Raw genomic sequence first — 21999 nt, 5'->3', positions numbered from 1 at the left:
TTTTGCTAAACTGTTCATTCTGTTATATGATATGCAGTACAGTAAGATTGCAGGGATCGGGTGTGGGGGGGGGGAAGGCAGGAGGGCTAAAAAAATTTTAGAAAAAGTATAGAAAAAGTAGATTCTCAGAACAAAACTAGTAGTAAGAGTCCTGAGAGGAAACAAAGGCTACAAAATGGAAGGTGTAGAATGGGTATTTGGTTTACGGAGAGAGAATACAAGACCAGATTATTTCTCCAAGAGGCTTCCTGGGAACACTTGTATCCTGTGTTACTCTGTGGAGAAAGGCTTCTGGAAAATGCTGCACACTCAGATATGCCTCTTACATTTGTTGAATCCCATACACAAACATATATGCCCCCTATGTTTTTCACTAATACTGTATTAACATTCTGTGAAAATTGATGCCTCACAGAATGCCCCAAGGGAAATGCTGGACTAACCAATGAATTGTTTTATTTGATTTAAAAGTTTACTTATTTATTTATTTTGGCAAACTCCATTGTGTTTATATACATACACCTTTTACATAGTTGTAATTTCAGTGTAGTTTTTAGAAAACAGCATGTATTTCCATTGCTATCATTGATTATAGTAATTGTTAACATTTTTGAGTACTTATTATCTTCTGTGTATAGTGTATACACAGTGCATACAACTTCTTCATGCCAAGGAATATTAGCATATATCTATATTAAAATAGATAATAATTCAATTTTAAGGCATTTACCCATATGAAAGACTCCTTTTCAAAATTATACAAAATTATAGCCATCATTGCTACCACTGAATCATATTTTTGGAGATGGAATTTTTGGAAGTAAAGATGTGAGGAAAGAGGTAACTTAGAGAATCCAGAGGAAGAAGAATCAAGCTAGGTCAGAAAGTGACCTCATGAACCTTCCCTAGGAATAATGTAAGAATCTGTAGGTCAAACAAGAATGGAGTTCAATATAGGACCAGAATCTGAGAAGGCACTAAGTGATGGACATATGTTTTATGTCCCTCAGAAATAAATGCAGATGAATTGCATTTTATATCAGTTTCACTCACCCCTGAACAAGGCAGTAATGTAAGGAATTTAGAATTAGGCATTTCTGGGTTTGAATGTTTATTCTATCATTAAATATGAGCTTAGGCAAATTTCTAAATTTCATCTTTGAAATGGCGATGGACATACCAATATCCCAAATTTGTTGTGAAGAACGACTGAAATACTGTCATAGAAAGCTAGAGAAAGTAGGTGCTGAACTTTTATTATAGGTGGCTATTATTTTATTAGAACATCGCTTTCCTGAGTTTTGTGCATTCAACTTGAAAGTGTTTGCTTGGGGGGCACCTGGGTGACTCAGTTAAGTGTCTGACTTTGGCTCAGAACATGATCTCAAGGTTCATGAGTTCGAGCCCCTCATTGGGCTCTGTGCTGACAACTCAGAGTGTGGAGCCTGCTTCAGATTCTGTGTCTCTCTCTCTCTCTGCGCCTCCCCCACTTGTACTCTGTCTATCTCTGTCTCCCAAAAATGAATAAACGTTAAAAAAATAATAAAATGTTTGCTTGGTATTTTTCATCTGCTTTCCATTTCTCTCCTGCTTCTGATAAAGTGCAGAATGGTGGATTCCAACAATATTAAAACATCTGTGTGTCTCTAATGGTAGCACTGTAAGAAGTTGTACCAGGTGACTTTTTTTTTTTTTTAAAGCACATTAGGAATAATAGATTTGAAATGAGTTTATTCTGGGCAGGAATTCATCTCACACATTTTATCTAAACTGTTTACTCTGACCATTTGACTTGGCATTGAAGAAGGAATCTTTTAGGAAAAAAAGTAAGATAAGTCACTTATTTATTCAAACAACTATGCCTTGGATTTTGTGAATAAGTTAATCTATATTTATATGGAGAAAAATGGTAATGTTTCCCAGTTGATTTAGTCTATTGTTAAGTGAATGAAGACTGACTGAGATAGGGCCTCTCTTATCTCTTTCATCATATCAAGGTAGTTTGTTTGGAATACTTTTATTTTTTCTTTTCAGAGTTTATATACAGTAAACAGCTTTCCAAATACAATAAATGCAATTTTCAGGTGTTCAGGTGTCATGAAAGCTTTAAATGTAGCACAATTATAATGGAAAAACAGTGATTTCATATGCTTAGGTTTTTTATTATTGTTTTTTATTTGCAGGATGAGTAAGAGATACTTACAGAAAGCCACAAAAGGAAAGCTGCTCATAATAATATTTATTGTGACCTTGTGGGGGAAAGTTGTGTCCAGTGCAAACCATCATAAAGGTAAGCTCTTCTGATTTTTTTCCCCTCAGCTCTCTGTAGAAAGTGACTTCCTTTAACCCAGACTGTCCTGTTCTCTCTTCACTGGTCTGTTACTTTTACTGGGTATGGGTCCTTCCTGGTCATTCTCTTTAAGTAAAAATGCAGAGAGAGTTATCCTTGATATGGCTTTGTTAGGGGAAGCATGATTGCTTAAATGTTTCTAGGGTTATTGCCATTTCTGCGAAGAGTTCAAAGAGTTCGGAATTTTGGCTCTGCCTTTCTGCCGTCATTTCCATTTTCAAGGTATTGATGTTAAAATGTTTAGTTGACATGTAATAAACATGAATTTCAAATTGCAGTCATCCTGGTAATGAAAGGATCTGTATCTTAATATACATATATAATATATATGTAAATATGTATGTATGTGTATATATATATATATATATGCACATATATATATGTAAATTTCCCCTCAGTGCTTTTTATGGATCATATTTCTTCATGCCAGAGTACCTCTTTCACCACCTTTTGGACTCTATCCCTAGTACGATATTCAGCAGGCTCAATTCAGGACAGAGTGAGAATATTTGTTTTAAACATATGTGTTAAGCCTGACAGCTCAGGACCTTTCTGTTCTCTTTCCTGAGCGTAAGACTCAGTATATGAACAACTACCTTTTCAAAATGAATTAAAATGGGGCTATTTCTGAACTGTCCCTACCATAATCAAGTATTCATAACCTGAATAGTCAATTCAGATTTTTCTGTGAAATATGATTTTACAATTCAATTTTCAGTCCTCTGTAAAGTCTAGAGATGAGCAACCTTTAAATTTTATTTTGAGGGGGAGAGGGAGTTAAGAGTGCCTTGAATTCTGTAACACTTAAATTAGTTTTACACATGTGCACTTCATTAGCATCACATGGAACATTAACACCAGGGAGAGGAGGGATGTGTTGTGAGAGGTATGCCTCTTGGACAAAATCTTTACCCCCATGTTTAAAACCAAAAAGAGACATCTTTCAAAATAAGAGAGTTTTATGAAGCAGCCCTTCATATTTTATAATCCTGTTTTCACCCCACAGTGTGTGTGGCAGTGTATACATATAATATTAATTATATCATGTCTTTTTTAGAATTTCCTTCTTTCTTTAATACAGCATACTGATCCGCAAATCAAACTTTAAATGGTCTTTGATAACTGTTACTAGTGTAAAATTAAAAAGATGGCGAGAAGGACGTTATTCCCCATGCCTCCAATTGGCAACAATGGACCAAATCTAAGGACAAAGTAGTGTTAATTACTCACCTCTTTTTTTTTTTTTTTTTTTTTTTTTGAGAGACAGAGTCAGAGCAGGAACAGGTGAGGGACAGAGAGAGAGGTAGACACAGAATCTGAAGGAGACTCTAGGCTTGAACCCATGAACTGTGAGATCATGACCTGAGCTGAAGTCTGACACCTGACTGAGCCACCCAGGCACCCCAAATACTCACCTTTTAATAAGACTTGCAAACTACTAGGGCCGAACCCCCTGCCTTCATGTAACAGGAGAAGACACACCATTCCTTCTGTGATGGGTGGTCACCCCAGTTCCCCCTCCCAGCCGATAAAAGAAGAATTGAGAGAAGTTGGGTGGAGGACGGTTATAGGAATGGTCGGTGTTACTCTTGTGAAGCAAAGGTTTGTGATAAAGATGCTTTCTCAGCTCAAAGCCAAGTGATAGGATCCATGCAAAATGCCCCTTTTGTTTTAAACTAATTTACATTTAAAATAGTAAGTATGATGTATATGTAAGTCATGTCTATAAAATGAATATGTGGTTCATGCTCACCACCCAGTTGAGAAATGTAGTATTTCTAATACTCTGTGGCTATGTCTGCCACTCTGATTTCATTCCTTTGTCTCTTAGATCCCCAGATAATCACTATTCTTAAATTTTGTGATTATAATTCTTTTGCATTTATTTCTAATTTCACTATGTCTTTACATCTAAATGACATATTCCTTAATTTTGGCTGTTATTGAATTTGCATAATAGTATTATACTGTATTCTTCTGTACTTTGCCCAGTAAGTATTTGTGGCATTAATTATGGGTGATGGCATATAGCTCTGGTTTATTCATTTTTTACTATTGCTCTGTATTTTTTTGTATAAAGTCACCACAATTAATATATTTATATTCTCGTACATGAACATTTGGTATTCTATTTTCTTGCCATTATGAACAATGCTTCTATAATATCTGCATACTTCTGGTGCACATGTGCGAGAGTTTCTCAGAACACATTCTGAGGAACAGAAATGCTGGTTCTCACGGCATGCATATCTTCAGACTTACCGGATGATGCCAAATGGTTTTCCAAAGCGTTAGTGCTAATAAAGTAGGTCAGGGCATATTTTCTTACTATCTTTGTAACCCTCTCTGTGTGTATGTATATCTCCTTTTTCTATGTGACTAGTGCTTAGTGTGTCTTCTCTCTTTTCTTGATTGAGAAAATCAGAATTGGTCAGTTTTATTCATTTTCAAATGATCCTGTCCTTTGTGTATCTTCTTATATGTCATTACTTTCTGCTCTTATCTTTATAGCTTCATTAATTGTATTTATTTTTATTTATATAACAATCACTTAAACTCAGTATAGGGTGGGTATTTGTGGGAAAGTGAAACTTTCTGGAGTTCTCAGTGCTCCAATAAAAAGCCCCAGCCTTCTGAGATATATCACACCTAGAGTTAATTATATAGTTAATTGCTTTGATTCAAAAGAATGATAAAATTCCTCTTGTCCCCTCAAGTGAAATAAATGGTTAACAGCTTGGATTAGGTCCCTAGATTAAGCTCTCAAGGTGTCGGAAAGATTAGGGCCACTACCTTTCTAAGTATGAAACTCAGATCTTGGAGACCCTTGAGGTTTCTTTGACCCTTGGAAAGATGTATTTACATTCAAAAGATTAGAGTGAGAACCTAGGATCCTTTCCAACCCATCTCAAAGCAGCAAAATATTTTTTTTTTTTCCTTTCAGGATGGGAGAGGATGACTGTCTCTCCTGTATATAAGTGATGAAAAGCCCATTCTTCTCTCATTCACCTGTAAAGTATTCAGCTATTTGTGTAGGACGTTTGAGCTGGTTTTCATCATGAGTAAGGCTTGGGGCACAGCAGGCCAATATACTTATTTATTGGGAGGTAATCATAATATCTATATCTGAATCTATATCTGATTCAGAGCACCTTGTATAAACATTCAAGAGAAAAATTAGAAAGCTGAATATTAAAAACTCAACAGCACTATTCTAAGAGCTTTACAGATACTCATTTAATCCTCATAACAATCTCTGAAGTATGAAATATTATTAAACCCACTTTACAGATCAGAAATTAGCAAATGAAGGTTAAATACTTTGTCCTCTAATGGCTAGTTAGTAACTCGGAGGCAGGATTTAAATCTAGGCAGTCTTGCTCCATATAACCATGATATATACCTAGTAGTGAATTTCTTTTTACACTATTTGTGGTTTGGTTGACTTTCTGAATCTGTGGATTGGTGTCTTCCATGAACTTTGAAAATATTTCAGGCATTATCTCATCAAATATTTCTTCTACACCACTATCTCTACTAAACTAGAGCTCTGGTCATGTGTATGTCAGCTTCCTCATAGTGTCCTCTGTGTATCTCAACCTTTGTATTTTCCACCTTTAAGTCTCTCAGTACTATATTCTGGGGTATTTATTCACATCTTCTTGCCAGACTAGTTCTTTGTTCTCCTCAATCTAATCTCTCTTTAATCCATATATTGAGTTTTAGTTTCATCTACTATATGCTATTCAAGATTACTTTTTTTTTCCTTTTGGTGAAATTGACTTTTGATATTGATATATTTTTGTTGTCATTCATGTTTGCATTTCCTCTTTTTATGAATTTTATATAATATATGTTTTGTATATATCATATATGTTTTAAAGTATATATAGTTATATATATTTATATAGACAATATATGTTGTATGTATACAACATATAATATATACAGAATATATTGTATATATAATACATGTTTTATGTATATTATATATATGTTTTATATTTGAGTTGATTCTCTTTTCTAAAATTGTTGTGTCTTTTTCTTGGTGAATCTCACTCATGATATGTATTATAAAGTTTTGTGATTTGAAAAAAAAATTATGAACTAATGTTCATTGAAATCATGTTTGTGAGAATCTTTAAGGCCTGTGCTTAGGATGCATTCTTTCAGATGATTTGCGTATTACCCTATGTCCTAGGTATGGTTCTCCAGAAGCAGAGCCAAGTCAGGAATTCTTGTTTATGTGATTTATTAAAAGAGTGCTCTCAGGAGGAGAGCAAGGGCAGCAGGATAGAGCAGGAAATAAAGGCTAAATACAAATACAGTCTCAGCTGGAGAATAGCCTGGTCAGGTCCTTTGAAGGTGCTCTGAAACATGAATTGCTCCAGAGTTGGCCTCTCCTTGAGATAAGATAGACAGCCTCGTCCACCCTTGTGTCTACTAGTAATTGTCTAGTCAAGTCTGTTGATTGCCTTCCTGGGGAAGTGGCTCTTCTTTTGCAGAGGGTAAACCTCTGAAGAAGGGAAGAGCTGAGAACATTCTGCTAACATTCTGCTCACATTCACAGCAAATGTAGGAAAGGTGCACAGCTGACAAAAAAGAATCTTGGTAACATTGCACCATCTGTATTCCATTACTGTCCATTTTTCATAGCCCTCAGATCCACTTGCTGCTTATATAAGTTCACTTCATCCAGGCAAAGTTTATCAAATTGGTCACAGTTGGTTGCAATTTCTAAGAAAAGGTACTTGATAATACAGTTGGTACCAAGGCCATTACTGATACTCATGATCTGTCCAGCCCCCTAGCCATTTAGGTTTCACTTTCCTTTAGCCAGCACTTCTCATCAGGTAGGCTTGCTTGATGTTTTACCCAGACCTAATCCTGAGGATTCTGAGCCCTGGATTATCATGTTCTTAATGCTATGGTTGTACTTACAAGTTTATAGTTATAACTGACATGAAGATGCCAAAAAATGACCCAGTGAATCATCCGAGAGCCTAACATACTCGTTTCTGTACTTCCTCCTTCCATTCATAGCAACTACCCTCTTCCTCATGGTCATCAGGGTCATTTGCCACATCAATATTATTAACTCCTTTCTTTCTTGTTGGTCTATGTGGTTTACCAGGAAGCAGCTGTAGCTTTGTGTTCAGCTGAACTCCTACTGTTTCCCCTGGTAAAAGTATCTCCTTTCTGGGAACCAGTACTCCTAGACTTATAGAGTCTATCGGTAGTTTTCATAAGAGTATTAAGTTATGGTAATTCCAATGGGATATTTGTTTTACTCAGTAATTTTCATGTACCTAAAATAAGGGCTGAGAATATATCAGTACATAAAAGAGGCAAAAATTTTTGTCTTTATGGAACTTTTGTCCTAGAGGTAGGAAAACAGATAATAAAGAGAAAAATAAAATGGTTTTATCATGTAAGTGCTATGGAAAAAATAAAAGAAGAAAGGTATAAGAAGTGTTCAAGAGGGATTGTAATTTTAAATAAAGCCTTTGGGTAAGACTTAAAGTTTCCACTAGAGCCAGCCACAGAAATATCTAGGGGAAAGGTGTTGCAGGCAAAGCAGCAATAAACATGAATGGTTTCAAGTAGGAGCATGCTTGGAGACAGTGAGGAGGATGATATGCATAGAGGAGAGGATGTAAGAAAGATAGTGGTAGGAGATTAGGCCATTACAGAACAGGCAAATGAAGATGAAAGAATGGAATAAATAACTCTAAAATATCAGTGCCATAGCATTGTGCTCTCAAGAGCAACCAAATGGAGAATTGTGTTACTCTGCTTTCTGAACACGATGTAGGAACACTAGAAATCCAGAGCATTTGGGTTTGAAAAATGAGATATCTAAAAATCAGAAAATGTCACCAACTTAGTAAAATATTCTGAGCTTTGGGAACTAAAAGTCCCTCACACACAGATAAATAAGTTTATTGCTCGAACTGCCGTGGAGATTCAGTCCTGAATTCTCATGATTGTACTGAGCTGGGCACTTTGGGAAGGGATGGTGATTAACTCAGAGCATTGTGACAGCCAGTCAGAAAGCATAAGCAGTATTTCCCCCTTGGAAGCAATTACATTAGGTCCAGCTTCAGATATTAGGGATCAGAGAGGAAACATTTCAGTTTAGGACTCGAAGTTCCCTACAGAAAAATATAGTCATTAATCTTAGGAGGCTAATATATTTTCTAGCCTTTTCTTCCTCTACCCATCATGTTGAAACTAAATCTAAAGAAAATGAGTCATCACAGGATATTTGGGTTGGAAAAAGGATCTGTATTAGTGTAAAAGAAATACACACAGTTGAGTTACATACAAAAAAAAATCAAAATTCCTTAGCTAAGATTTAATATATATTATCCTCATTGTCATACAAAGTAATTACTAATCTGAGTTGAGGCTTTTGATTAAATGGAATTTTTTCCAAAGGAAAAAAAAATTAAAATTCAGATGATTTTTAGTTCAAAGCTTGGAAGAGAGAGCTGTCATTTAATTTTTGTTTTTCGGTAGCTCTTTATTTCTTTGTTGGTTTATTTTCATAGTTTATTTATTTATCTAACCAATGACCCAGTAAACAAAATCTATATTGAAGGCCTGTTAATGTATATTGAGATTGTTAATCTATTTTGAGGATCGAGTTTTAGATCAAGTTCTGGAGATATAAAAGTGAGCAAAATGGTGCAGCGTAGGAAATATAGTCCATAGTATTGTAATAGCATTATATGGTAACAGATGGTAGCTACACTTGTCGTGAGCACAGCATAACATATGAACTTATCAAATCACTGTGTTGTACACCTGAAACTAATGTAACATTATGTTTTGACTATACTTCAATAAAAATAAGAGTGAACAAAATAGACATGACCCACGTGCTATGAAGCTTATAGTCAGAGAAGAAAACATTAATCTGATAATCAGACAAATATTTAATTAAAATGGTATAAGAGTATTATAAAAATAAAATTTCAGGATAAGAGTATCTAAACTGTAAAATGGTGGAGGGTGATCAGGGAAGTCTTTTCTAGAGAAGAGACCTTTGAGCTGAGTTTTGAATGGGGAGTGGGAATTAAGTAGGCACAGGGTGGGGCATCCAGGCCAGAGTAGCAGCCTATGCGAGGTGCTGAGATATGAAGGAACAGAATGCTCTGGAGCTGAGAAGACTGCTGTGTCTGCAGAGAAAATAAGCAAGGAGGTTAGTGGCATTCAGTCAGCTTGGAAAGGTGGCTGGTGTAGTTCCTTTGAGGCCATATTCAGAATGCTGATTTTCTAACAGTTAAAATTGATCCAATTTAGCTATGATATTAATAGATTCTCTTGGGCTGGTTTTCACCTGACTATGATGTATACCAAAGTTTAGGAATTCTGATTTATAATTCAACATCCATTCATGATAAAAACTCTCAACAAAGTGGGTTAAGAGGGCACATAACTCAAATAATAAAGGCCATATGAAAAACCCTCAGCTAACATCATACTCAGTGGTGAAAAACTGAGATCAAGACCAAGACAAGGATGTCCACTCTCACCATTTTTATTGTATACGGTACTTAAAGTCCTAGCCACAGCAATCAGATAAGAAAAAGAAATAAGAAAAAGATAAGAAAAAGAAATAAGAGGCATCTGTATTGGTAAGGAAGCAGTTAAGCTGTCACTATTTGGAGATGACATAACATTATCCCTAGAAAACCCTGAAGACTCCGCCAAAAAACAAAACAAGCCAACAAACACAAATTCTTAGAAGTAATAAATACAGTAAAATTGCAGAATACAAAAATAATGCCCACTAACTGATAGAGTGTCTATACACTAAGAAAGAGAAATTAAGAAAATATTTCCATTTACAACTCCACCAAAAAGAATAAAATACCTAGGAACAGACTTAACAAGGGAGATGAAAGACTTGTACTCTGAAAACTATAAAATATTGATACAATTCAGTGTTGTAAGGATCTTGTTTGTGGAAACAATTGGATTAATGTTCCCATAGAAAGAAAAGTGGCCAGAACATAAAACTGACCTAATTCTGAACTTTTAACAACATATTTAATTATTTTATTTTATTTTCAGAGTAATACATGTTCATTTGAGAAATTTTGGTAATGAAGAGAAATATCAAGAAGACCAATAGGGTTACCTATAATCCTTTCACATGGTAATTATTAGATGTCATTTGGGCGTATTTTCATCTGGCTTAATTTATGAACATATTAAAATGTCTGAGAGCTTGATGTTCATTCATTTATTTATTCACACGTTTATTGACATGGACATAGGTAAGTGAGAGACTGAACTGCCCTGAGCTGGTGATTCTGTTTTAAACGATGAAGACAGAGGTGTTGTCTTCCTGGAGTTTATCCTTCCATGTCCTGATATTTTTCTTCTTTTATTTTAAGATATCTCATACATACAGAATAAAACATGTATGTACACTTGCAAGAATAATTATAAAGTAAACAACTGGGCAACCATCAACCAGGACGAGAAATAGAATATTGTCATCCTCTCACAGCTCCTTATGCCTCACCCTCATTATAACCCCCCCTCTTACAGATGTACTCCTTTCCTGACTTTCTCCCCCTAAACAACAGAACATAATTTTGTGTGATTTTTAATTTCGTAAAAGTGGAATCCTATTATGGACATTTTTTAAGTGTTATTTATTGCTTGCCCTCAAGATTTTCTCTAGAGATTCATCTATGCTGTGACATAGGATTCCACTATATGAATATACTGTTATGGTTTATTTCTTTTATGATTGATGGACATTTGGATCTTTCAAGTTGTTGGTTGTTTTTTAACAACACTGCAATTGACTTTATTGTACATGTATTTTGCTTTACATGTAAAAAATTTCCCCAGGATATATTTCTAAGATAAGAAATTTATGACTCATCTGATAACTGCATATTTAACATTCCCCTCCCCCCACTTTGTATAATTAACAGTAAATGATGTGTATTAACTTATATATCTAAACACCATTCATAAACACAAATCTTATCTGGGGCTTAAGAAAACATAATAATGTACTCTAAATTCCTTTGGTAAATTACTTCTCTCTAGTCTTAGATTTCTTTGGGACTTTTTTTGTTTGTTCGTACTAATATAAAATTTTTGTGCAATAATCATTTACATGTAATATTAATTCATTAAATTTATTAATAAATTTTGTTCATATTCATTTCTTTACATAGTTAACACTAATGACAATTTCTGAGGTCAAAAAGAATGAAACAGGTATGTATCATTCAATGTTCACTCTGGAATGAGTAGATCATACTAAGGTATTTAAAAATAGGGAATTGGCTACAAAAGTATTGAAAGGGTGGGAAAGGAAACAAGGAGGGTGATACTACTCCCCAGACATTGGTAACTGCAGAAAGCCATTCCTGCCTCTAGAGGTGGAAGAGCAAAAAAACAAAAACAAAACAACCCCCCCCTCCCCAAACGCAGTGTTACCCAGAGCTCCTGAATGTATTTGCTGTCGAGGTTGCTGAAACACTGGTACTGCTTTAGGAATCACTTCCAATGCCACTGAGTAGGAAGCCTGCACCAATTCTGATGCTGCCAGACTCCACTAATGCTGCCAAAGCCCACAGGCATCTACATTATCCTTCCTTAGCACTTCTGAAGCCAGAAACAGGAAAAAAAAAAAAATAGATGGCTCTTTGTTCTTCCAGTCTCCCTTTCTTATGAGAACCTTCCTCTGAGAAACAGACTCCAAGATGGAATTCAATGTGCAAGAAATTTATTGGGGGAGACACTTTTGAAGTACAAAGGGGGCAGGAGCAGGAGTATATGGAGGCAAGCCTTCAGAGCATGAGGAAGTTCTGACCCCTGTGCAAGAAGAGAAGAAAAGAAGGAAGGTTGAGGAGGAGGAGCCTCAAACTTCAGCACAGTTTTGAAAACATCTTAGGCAAACTTGGAATCCTTAAGCAAAGGTTACCCTTTGGAGAGAGTCCCATTATGTGCTATAGAATTCTTGTCATGCTCAGCCACTGGTAGCAGCTCAGGGAATGTGTGGCCTTGGTGGGAGCCTATAATGGATCTACAGGTGGGACAGGTGGACGTCATAGGTCGACTATGTTCTTTGCAGTGGGTTCTTTTGAGGGAGATCTAAGCACACACCTTATGGCTGTCATACCTTGATGGACAGTATCTAAATGGCAAGGCAATCTGAGAAATCTAATATCTAAGATCCCATCCCCCTTCAGTACAGAGAGGAACACAGAAAAATGAATGTTGGAAAAGAAAGTGTCAAATATCTACCACAGGAATATTTATATAGGAATGTATATTATATATGCAGGAATAGTTATATTATCAATTTACTCTGTCTTCCCTCGCAGAGGTATATAAAACTTCCCATCTTACCACTCTGAAAATATTGGCTATTAGTTTAAAAAAATCTTTTTTAAATAAAAAGGTCCTTACATAGTTATTCAAGTTTTAGTTAATATTTTTGAGTACTAATGAATGAATACATTTTGAACTCTTCATTTTCTATTATTTGAATTATTCATCGTTTCCTTTGCCAATTCAGTGTTTCTTACTGTTGATCTGTTTGAAAACCTTACATAACTCTTAAAGCTTGATCATGTTCATTGTGTATTTTCAGTTTATATGCTTTCCAAATTTAATGTTGTTTTAAAATAATGTTTATATTTTTCAGAACGTAAAGCATCCTACGCTTGTTGTTGGAGATATTTTGGAAAGTATATAAAAATATAAAGAAATTCTATAACACCTATAATCTTACACATATATCACTATTCTTGAATATTATTCATATAATATCAAGAATATGTTATATCCATAGATTTTTCTTATTATATTGCAAGACTATCTTCATATTTCTTATGAAAATATTTAGCCACACTATATTATTGGGTAGTTAGGCTGTTTATTTTTCTCTGATAAAATAGTTCTTATAATGAACATTTGTATGTTGCTTTTCCCCATATCTGTTAATTACGCTAGATTTTTAGTGATGGAATTATTAGGTCAAATGACTTAAATTTTAAAATATTACTGTGTTTGGACAATGGTATTTTTAACTATAAAATTATTTGTGTTCTTTTTAGAAAAATCTAAAAGAAGCACTGATAAAAATGATCTAATATAGATGTTTATTAATATTTATTATATGTTAAATGTATGCATATTGATATATAGTGTCAAGTTGCTAACATCCCAATTTACGTTACCGTCAGCAGGGAATTTATACATTCTTGTCAACACCGAGATTTATCGTTCTGTTTAATCTTGGTTGAGTTCATCTTGTTTTAATTTGCAATTCTTAATTACTAAAATGATACACATGTTCAATGATATATTGATCACTGATATTTTTATTAATTATCTTTTCATGTATTTTATCTATTATTTTCATTAGAGGACCCTGTTTTTCTTTATAGTTTTATGAAAGCTCTTTGTAAAGAACAAATGCTTTGTGTCATGTGACCGGTAGTTTATATTTTGTCTAGTCACTGTGTTAGCACACACTTTGTGTGAGCCCCCAAGCCCCAGTCTATTTTAATCCATACTTCTTTTACTAACTTGGAGGTAATCTTGCCTCTCTTTTTTTGTTGGGGGGTGGGGGGTGGAATATCTGGATACTTTTAAGACAGTTTCTTTTACCTTAAAATTAAAAAAAATGATTATTGCCAATATATATCTAGGTTTAGTTTCTTTCAATTATGGAGTAAATCTTTCCAAGCTTAGATTTCAGTTTTCAAAGAAAACCTTACTGGGGCACCTGGGTAGCTCAGTCAGTTAAGCGTTGGACTCTTGGTTTCGGCTCAGGTGATGATCTTATGGTTTGTGAGTTTGAGCCCTACATCTGGCTCTGCCCTGATGGTGTGGAGCCTGATGGGGCTTCTCTTGCTCTCTCTCTCTCTCTCTCTCTGCCCCTCCCTTACTCAAGGCACTCTCTCTCCCCAGATAAATAAACTTAACAAACAAACAAATAACAAAAACAAAGAACAAAGAAAACCTTACTTTTACTTTGCATTTAATAATGCTTTTGTCTTTTTGTTCTGTTTTATTTTTTCCCTCCTCTCTGTTTCTAGATCCCCTATTGTTTGTCTCTTTGGCCTCCTGGACTTGTCTTCTTCTAGTCTTATATTTTCTGTCTTTTTGCTTTATGTTTTTTTTTTTTTCTTTGCGGGGGCGGGGGATATTTTCACCTTTATTTGTCTAAACCTGTGTAAAATTTTATATATTTTTTATACTTTTAATTTCTATGTGCTATTTTGTTATCTGATGTTCTCCTGCCCCCCATTTGTAAATACTTCTTGTTACATAGTTTTGCTTCTAATATATATATTTTTTCCCTCCTTTGTTACTTTAGTTTCTGTGTTCCATGCTAGAAGCTTTTCTCAAATAACGGAGAGTTAATCCCAAACTGTCCGCTCTGGAAACTCTGGGCACGTCACTGGGGCTTATAGAATTTGAGATTCAATTTAAGATGATGTAGGGCTTTCATTGGAGGCCCAGCGATGTCAGTACATTTGAGTTTTCCCTTTTGGACTGGCCAGATTTCTTAGAGAAGAATCCTTTAATCTCCTGGCTGAGAATGTCAGAGAGTTGAAAGGTAAGAGCAGCTGGGGTGAGCAGTTATGTCTCACTTCACCATTCTGTAGTTGATTCAGTAGGGTGCCCGTAACCTCTCCTCTCTCTTGGGTTCCCCTGTCCAGACACTACCTGTGTCTCTTCCCAAATAATAAACCTACAAGCTTTTGCCGGGTTGGCAGGTGGACAGCTGCCTAGTGACATAGAATGATGGAGAGTAACTGGAGATTTAATTGCCTCTCAGACAGCGTTCACCAAGGCTCCTAATTATTGCCTTCAATCCCTCACCCTTTCCACACCTATCTGCTGCTTTCAGTCCCCCATTCTCTGATAATTCTGCACTGCGAGCCTAGAGAGTCTCTTTCCTAAGACCAGGAAATTCATTCTAAAATTTTGTTGCCATTGCCTCCTACTTAGATGCGTCTTTCAGTCCACCCTCTTAAATCAGAACACTAATGATGCTTTGAATTTTCTTGTTTCTGTTTTGTTTTCTTTTACATGTTCTTGTTAGGCTCTCTTTTACATCCACATATCTGTTTTCCAGTTCCAAACTTTTACTCCACATTCTGTTGTTGCAACTCATTTGTCATCCTTGCTTTCATCAAGTCCATTTTTCTTGAATTATATGGAAGTACAAAGCAGGACTTTAAGAGAATTTTTTAAATGTCATATATTTTTACATGATGCTGTGAAACTGGTTTTAGAGTTACTATAATCTCTCCCTTTCATTAAAAAATAACATTCTGCAGCCCTTGTTTTTTTCTTCCTATTTTCTCATCTATTCCTATTTTTTGTCCACTGGGTAGTAGGTCTTGAATTTTCTCTCCTCATGTGTATCCTGTTAGAATTCTGCTCTTGGAATGTAAGTAAGACATTCTGAAGTTATGGCCAGTTCAGGTACCTGCCTGGTTTCTTCTTAGTGTTTGAGGTAGCCATTGTGATAGGCACCAGATATATGCAGCTAATTTGGGACTTGGCATGGGCTTTCTTGCTAGAAACACAAGACATTCCCACCTTCTTCTGAAGGCTACTTAGTACCCGTGAAGTCAAGGGAGGGTATCATTATCCTTCTGGTTTCCTTTCTTTTAAAAATTTTTAATCTTTATTTATTTTTGAGAGAGAGAGAGAGAGAGAGAGCGCGCACAAGCAGGGGAGGGACACAGAGAGAGGAAGGTACAGAACCTGAAGCAGGCTGCAGGCTCTGAGCTGTCAGCCCAGAGCCCGAAGCGGGGCTCGAACTCACAAGCCGTGAAATCATGACCTGAGCCGAAGTCGGATACCCAACTGACTGAGCCACCCAGGCGCCCCTGTCCTTCTGGTTTTTGTTTGGTCTCTCAGAACATCTGTTTAATTCGGAATGCTCAGACGGCATCCTCAACAGTATGCTCCCCATTCCACAGTTGGCACTGCTCATTTGCCAGTTGTTCAGGCCAGAGTCTTCGGCAGTATCTTTGACAGCTTTCTTGCTATTTCTCCCCATATCCAATCAGTTGTAAAATCCTGTTAGTTTTCATTCCTAAGAGCCTTTCAGATCTGAATGTTCTCCATCTCCACGGTCTTTGTCTTCTTTGAGCTATTGCAATTCACTTCTCATCCAGTATTTCCTGACTCTAATCTATTATCCACACAACTACTGAAGTGAAATTTAAAAGTAAATGTTTGGTGGGGTACCTGGGTGGATCAGTTGGTTAAGCTTCTGAGTCTTGATTTCTGCTCAGGTCATGATCTCACATTTTGGTTCGTGTGTTCAAGCCCCGCATCAGTCTCTCTGTTGTCAGTGCAGATCCTGCTTTGGATCCTCTGTCTCCCTTTCTCTGTCCCTTCCCTGCTTGTGTGTGCACTGCACGTGTGGTCTCTCTTTCAAAAGTAAACAAACATTTAAAAAAAGTAAATATTTGGTGATTTTACTTTTTAGGAACTTTTTAAAAAAATTTTTTTTTAACGTTTATTTATTTTTGAGACAGAGAGAGACAGAGCATGAATGGGGGAGGGTCAGGGAGAGGGAGACACAGAATCTGAAACAGGCTGCAGGCTCTGAGCTGTCAGCACAGAGCCCAACGCGGGGCTCGAACTCACGGACCGCGAGATCATGACCTGAGCCAAAGTCGGACGCTCAACTGACTGAGCCACCCAGGTACCCCTAGGACCTTGAAGATAAAGTTAAAACTTAGAACACAATTGACAAAGCCCTGTGTGATTTGTCTCTGGTTTTCTTCTTTAGGTACCTTCCCTCTTAGTGTGATCCAAACGCATTCTCTTTTGCAGTTTCTTGAAGGCACTGGGCTCCTTTGTGTGACATTTGCCTCTGTGTGGCTTTTGCATTTTATTGCCTTATTTGTCTACCTAAATGCAAGCTATTATTCACGTCTGTTATCTCCCCCAGAAAACTTTTCATATCCTTCTAGGTTAGTTTCAAAGGGTCACATAGTACCTTGTACCCTTTATATGTCTTATCTTACATTTAATTGATTATTTGTACAATTTATTTGTTAATGCTTACTTTTCCACTTAGCTATAAGCTCTATGAGGATAGATGCAAGTATATTTCATGTTCAGCATTGCCTGTTCCTAACAGTATCTAGCATAACTAAAATGATAACCTGGTCTCCTCTTTTAAATATGCTCTTCATTTAGATTTCATATTTCAAAACATTGAACAGAAATTTACAAATTTACATAATTACAAAAGAATTTAAGAATTTAATACTGATACCAGATATCCTTGTTTTTATTTTATTTTTTATTTTAATGGTGGCAGGTCTATACCCTATGACCCAGCAGTAGCACTGCTAGGAATTTACCCAAGGGATACAGGAGTACTGATGCATAGGGGCACTTGTACCCCAATGTTTATAGCAGCACTCTCAACAATAGCCACATTATGGAAAGAGCCTAAATGTCCATCAACTGATGAATGGATAAAGAAATTGTGGTTTATATACACAATGGAGTACTACATGGCAATGAGAAAGAATGAAATATGGCCCTGTGTAGCAACATGGATGGAACTGGAGAGTGTGATGCTAAGTGAAATAAGCCATACAGAGAAAGACAGATACCATATGGTTTCACTCTTATGTGGATCCTGAGAAACTTAACAGAAACCCATGGGGGAGGGGAAGGAAAAAAAAAGAGGTTAGAGTGGGAGAGAGACAAAGCATAAGAGACTCTTAAAAACTGAGAACAAACTGAGGGTTGATGGGGGGTGGGAGGGAGGGGAGGGTAGGTGATGGGTATTGAAGAGGGCATCTTTTGGGATGAGCACTGGGTGTTGTATGGAAACCAATTTAACAATAAATTTCATATATTAAAAAAAGACTGGATAATATTCCATTGGAAAAAAAATAATGGTGGCAGGTCTAGTGTTTCAGCATTAAGTATAATGTTGACTTTTAAAAAAAAGTTTAAAAATTACATTTAAGAAATCTTTTTCTCTTTTTATTTTAAGTTATTGGGTTTTGGTTTTGGTTCAGAATGTATTTGGAAGTATAGAATTAGAGAAATTCTGAATATTTAAAGTTAAAAAATGGATAATCCTATTATTTCTAGTATGACTTGAAATACATTATTTATTTGGGCTGTGAAAGGAATATTCTTTCACAGTCTCATGCATTCAAGAATTTTTTTTTTATAATAAACCTAAAGTAGAACAGGTCTACTATGAGGAGACTAGATCTTACTATTTCAGGAAATACAATATAGTTTTTTTTGGTATTGGCAGGTTCGATAGTCACTGAATAAAGGTATATATCATTGTTGTGTAGTTGCATGCTTAAAAAAAGATAAACATCATAAAGCATTTATTCTTTTTTTGATTGTGAAAAATTCGTTAGGTGAAAAATATTTAGTTATTTTCGGGCATATACTGGACATTGTGTAGGCATCAAAAAGCATTCCATAAATTATTTGGGGAAACTTAATGTATTCCTATGATTGATTTGCCTTGTGTAGCAACAATCAAAAGAAGTCAAAGACATCTTGAATTAGTTTAACTTAGAATTTGCTAGTCCTTGTTTACTTAGAGGAGTGTTTCTCAATTGTTTTCTCGTTTTTGCACTCTAAGGAGTTTTTAGATTGTTTCCCCCCTAATTGATCCCCACTCTTTTAAGATTTTAATACCACAGGTATACTGTATATCTGATTGTGTGCTGCATATATATCTGTGACTTATAGTTAGGGGGTAAGATTTTTTTCTCATAAATCAATTTTCACCCTTGTTGAAAATGCATGACCCAGAGTTAGTCAATTTTTGTTAGTGTGCTATCTGTTTCACAATACTCTTCTCCTGTCATTAATCATCATTTATCAAAGTCCCCAATAACATATTGACATAATAGACCTTAAGGATTTGGAGGAGCTAATATCACCTAGCAGATCAATAATCTACATTTTAATGAGTTCGTATGACAACATATTTGAGGGAAAAAGTTCTTTCGTATATCATATGATTTATTTTATTCATGTCTTTTTCATGAATGTGATAAGAAAAAATACTGGCCTATTGAAGTACTAAAATTTTTGTTCAGTCACATCAGCCTTCTAACCTTAGTGCTGTGAACACGTTTCTTATCAGATTATCAAACCATACTGTTCTATAATTTTTACAATAATATATGTTATTGGGCCACTGAGAAATATTCTTAGTATTTTCTATAGTTTCTACTTTTTCATATTGTGAATATCATGTCTGTATCACTAACACATTGGATGCCTGGATAATAGGAAGTCATTTACTTAGTAATTTGTCTAGTCATGATATTTGGATGTTAATAAAATAAAATAAACAGGACACAAGACAAGATATTAAATTACCAAACAATGACTACTTAGCTGATCACTCATGATGAACATGTCTACTTTTCCAAATAAATTGTTTATAAGTTCACAATGACTGTGGGAGACTGCATTTGTAGGATAAACAGATTGAGAGACTAATTTTAAAAGGTAATATACATATCTGATGACAGTAGTGAAAAGAGAAAAAAACTTGAGTCAAGAGAATTTAGGGTTTAAGCTGAATTTCCTTGAATAAAACATATCATCTCTGAAATTTTAATTTCTTTATCCATAAAATAGGAATAATAGGTGCTTATTTTTCTATATCCTATACTGGATTGATAGATAAAAAATGATAATGTGTGTGATATTTCTTTTAAAGGGCCGTAAAATGTAAGTTATAGTTTTTACTAGATGTATGATTTAAATTTTACTGATACTTTTATAAGTATTGATTATTTTGAAAGGCATTTCTTGGGAAATAAAATTAAAGTGTAAGTCATATAGGGAACACTTTCTTTCCCTTTTGAATATGGCACATAAAATGATCAGTCCCTTAATTATTTGCATATACATGAAATTAATATGCTTTTGCAAATATATACCTGTGGGAGTATTTTGAGGAAACCGAGTGTTACCTGTTAGTAGAGTGTTACATGTTGTTTTGTAATGTATTTTCAAGTTATAACTAGTTCACTGGAAGATTCATGTTGAGAAAATTAATTGAAAATTTTACTTGAATTGAACCAAACTGCGTTAAAAAAGAAATGAAAATCAACTATAGATAAACGTGACAGCTTCACTAATAGAGGATCCATGGAGAAAATATGTTATTAGGTTATTTGTGTAGTAGTTTTAGCTTATGTGTTTTTTTCTAACTTTGCAAATGTCTTATCTCAGTACAGATGTTACCTAAGTAAAATCACCTTTACTGTTGTATTTGTTTCCTCACAAAAATATGCTGCTCTAACATTGATATGAAACCCTATAGCAAATACTCCTCCAGAATGCTGGTGCCCACTAGACATTTAGATCGAAGACAGATGAAGCACTTTTTTTCTTTGCAATTTATATATTTCTAAAATTTATGTTAAATGAACTTTGTAAATGAGACCATTTAAAAAAAACACTGAAGAAATTTCACCTTTCTAGGTAAATCATATTAACATATAATTATATCCCAACGTATTTCTCTTACACATTTTATATATAATGTGTTTTTTCAAAGTAATTTATACTAATCAACTCTTTGAAAACAATTAAGTTTCAGAAATAAAATCAAATTCTGATTGTCTTTTGTTTTCCCTTCCAAGCATTCGTTCGTTCATTCATTCAGAAACGTGGGTTGAGCATTTATCATATGTCACATACTGCTTAGGCTCCAGGAGATCATCACAATGAATTAGATCATTGTGCTCTCAAGGAACTCATCAACTAAAAGAAAAGCACATTTGTGAAATGAAAGTATGAACACCATGAGTGTTTAATAAAATCTTACCATTCACAGATAAGGACAAAGCATGTTCACATGTATATAATAACAACAGCAGAAGAACTGATAGAGGCAAGTTCATATTAATGTTGAAAAGTGCAAAAAGTACCAAAAAAAGTTACTAAAAAGTGCAAAAATCTGTCAGCCTTAGAGTGTCCATGTAGGTAGGAGATGGCTGATGTGTTAATAGATGAGTAAAGGACTTGTATGGGAGGTAACACGTAGGTGGTGAGAAGGCAGCTAAGGGAAGGATGAGAAATCCATGTGGGAAGTAAGAAGGAAGGGAGACTAAGCTATGATCACAAAACAACTTGTTTGATGAAACACCCCTGGGAGATAAACTTGAGTCTTCGGTTTTTCCCCAGTAACAGCTTGGATTTTTGAAATTGTAGAACTTTTACCACTTTAACTGAACAGTTGTTCTAATCTCTTTGTGTTTTTATGGAGGACATTAAATATCTCTATCAAAATGTGACTGTCATTCTCAGAGCTCTTTGGTCAGGTGATTGTTTTAGGTTGCAGTTGCATTCTCATTTAACCACAAATCAAGTTTTTATTTTAATTGCAATAATATTCAGGTTATATGAACAAAGACTATAGCTTTAATAAGGTGTACCTTTCTATCATAGAAACATTTAAAACCTGTTATTCATTATGGTTTTCTTACTTGAATTTGTTTCGGGGTTATGATTTTATTTTATCAGACTGAAGAGTTCTCAAATAAGTCATAAACTTCTGTGAAGTTGTCTTTTTAATGAAAATGCTGTATCACCTTGGTAGAAGTAGTAGGATG

At 35.1% G+C, this 21999-nt stretch overlaps 1 protein-coding gene across 2 annotated transcripts in view; it reads left to right on the top strand.

Moving 5' to 3' along the window:
* Positions 1-21999, top strand: part of TAFA2 (TAFA chemokine like family member 2) — a 483290-nt gene that overhangs the window by 316148 nt on the left and 145143 nt on the right. For both annotated transcript variants that reach the window (XR_003970434.1, XM_030323093.1), the window contains exon 2: positions 2184-2290. Coding sequence is in view for 1 of the 2 variants with exons in the window: in XM_030323093.1 (XP_030178953.1) it covers positions 2185-2290 (106 nt within the window). In the remaining variant the exon portion in view is untranslated. The remainder of the gene's footprint in view (positions 1-2183; positions 2291-21999) is intronic.

The sequence above is a fragment of the Lynx canadensis genome, chromosome B4, assembly GCF_007474595.2.
Source record: "Lynx canadensis isolate LIC74 chromosome B4, mLynCan4.pri.v2, whole genome shotgun sequence".
NCBI lineage: Eukaryota > Metazoa > Chordata > Mammalia > Carnivora > Felidae > Lynx > Lynx canadensis.
The sequence above is the reverse complement of the archived record's forward strand: the minus strand, read 5'-3'. Positions and strand labels throughout refer to the sequence as shown.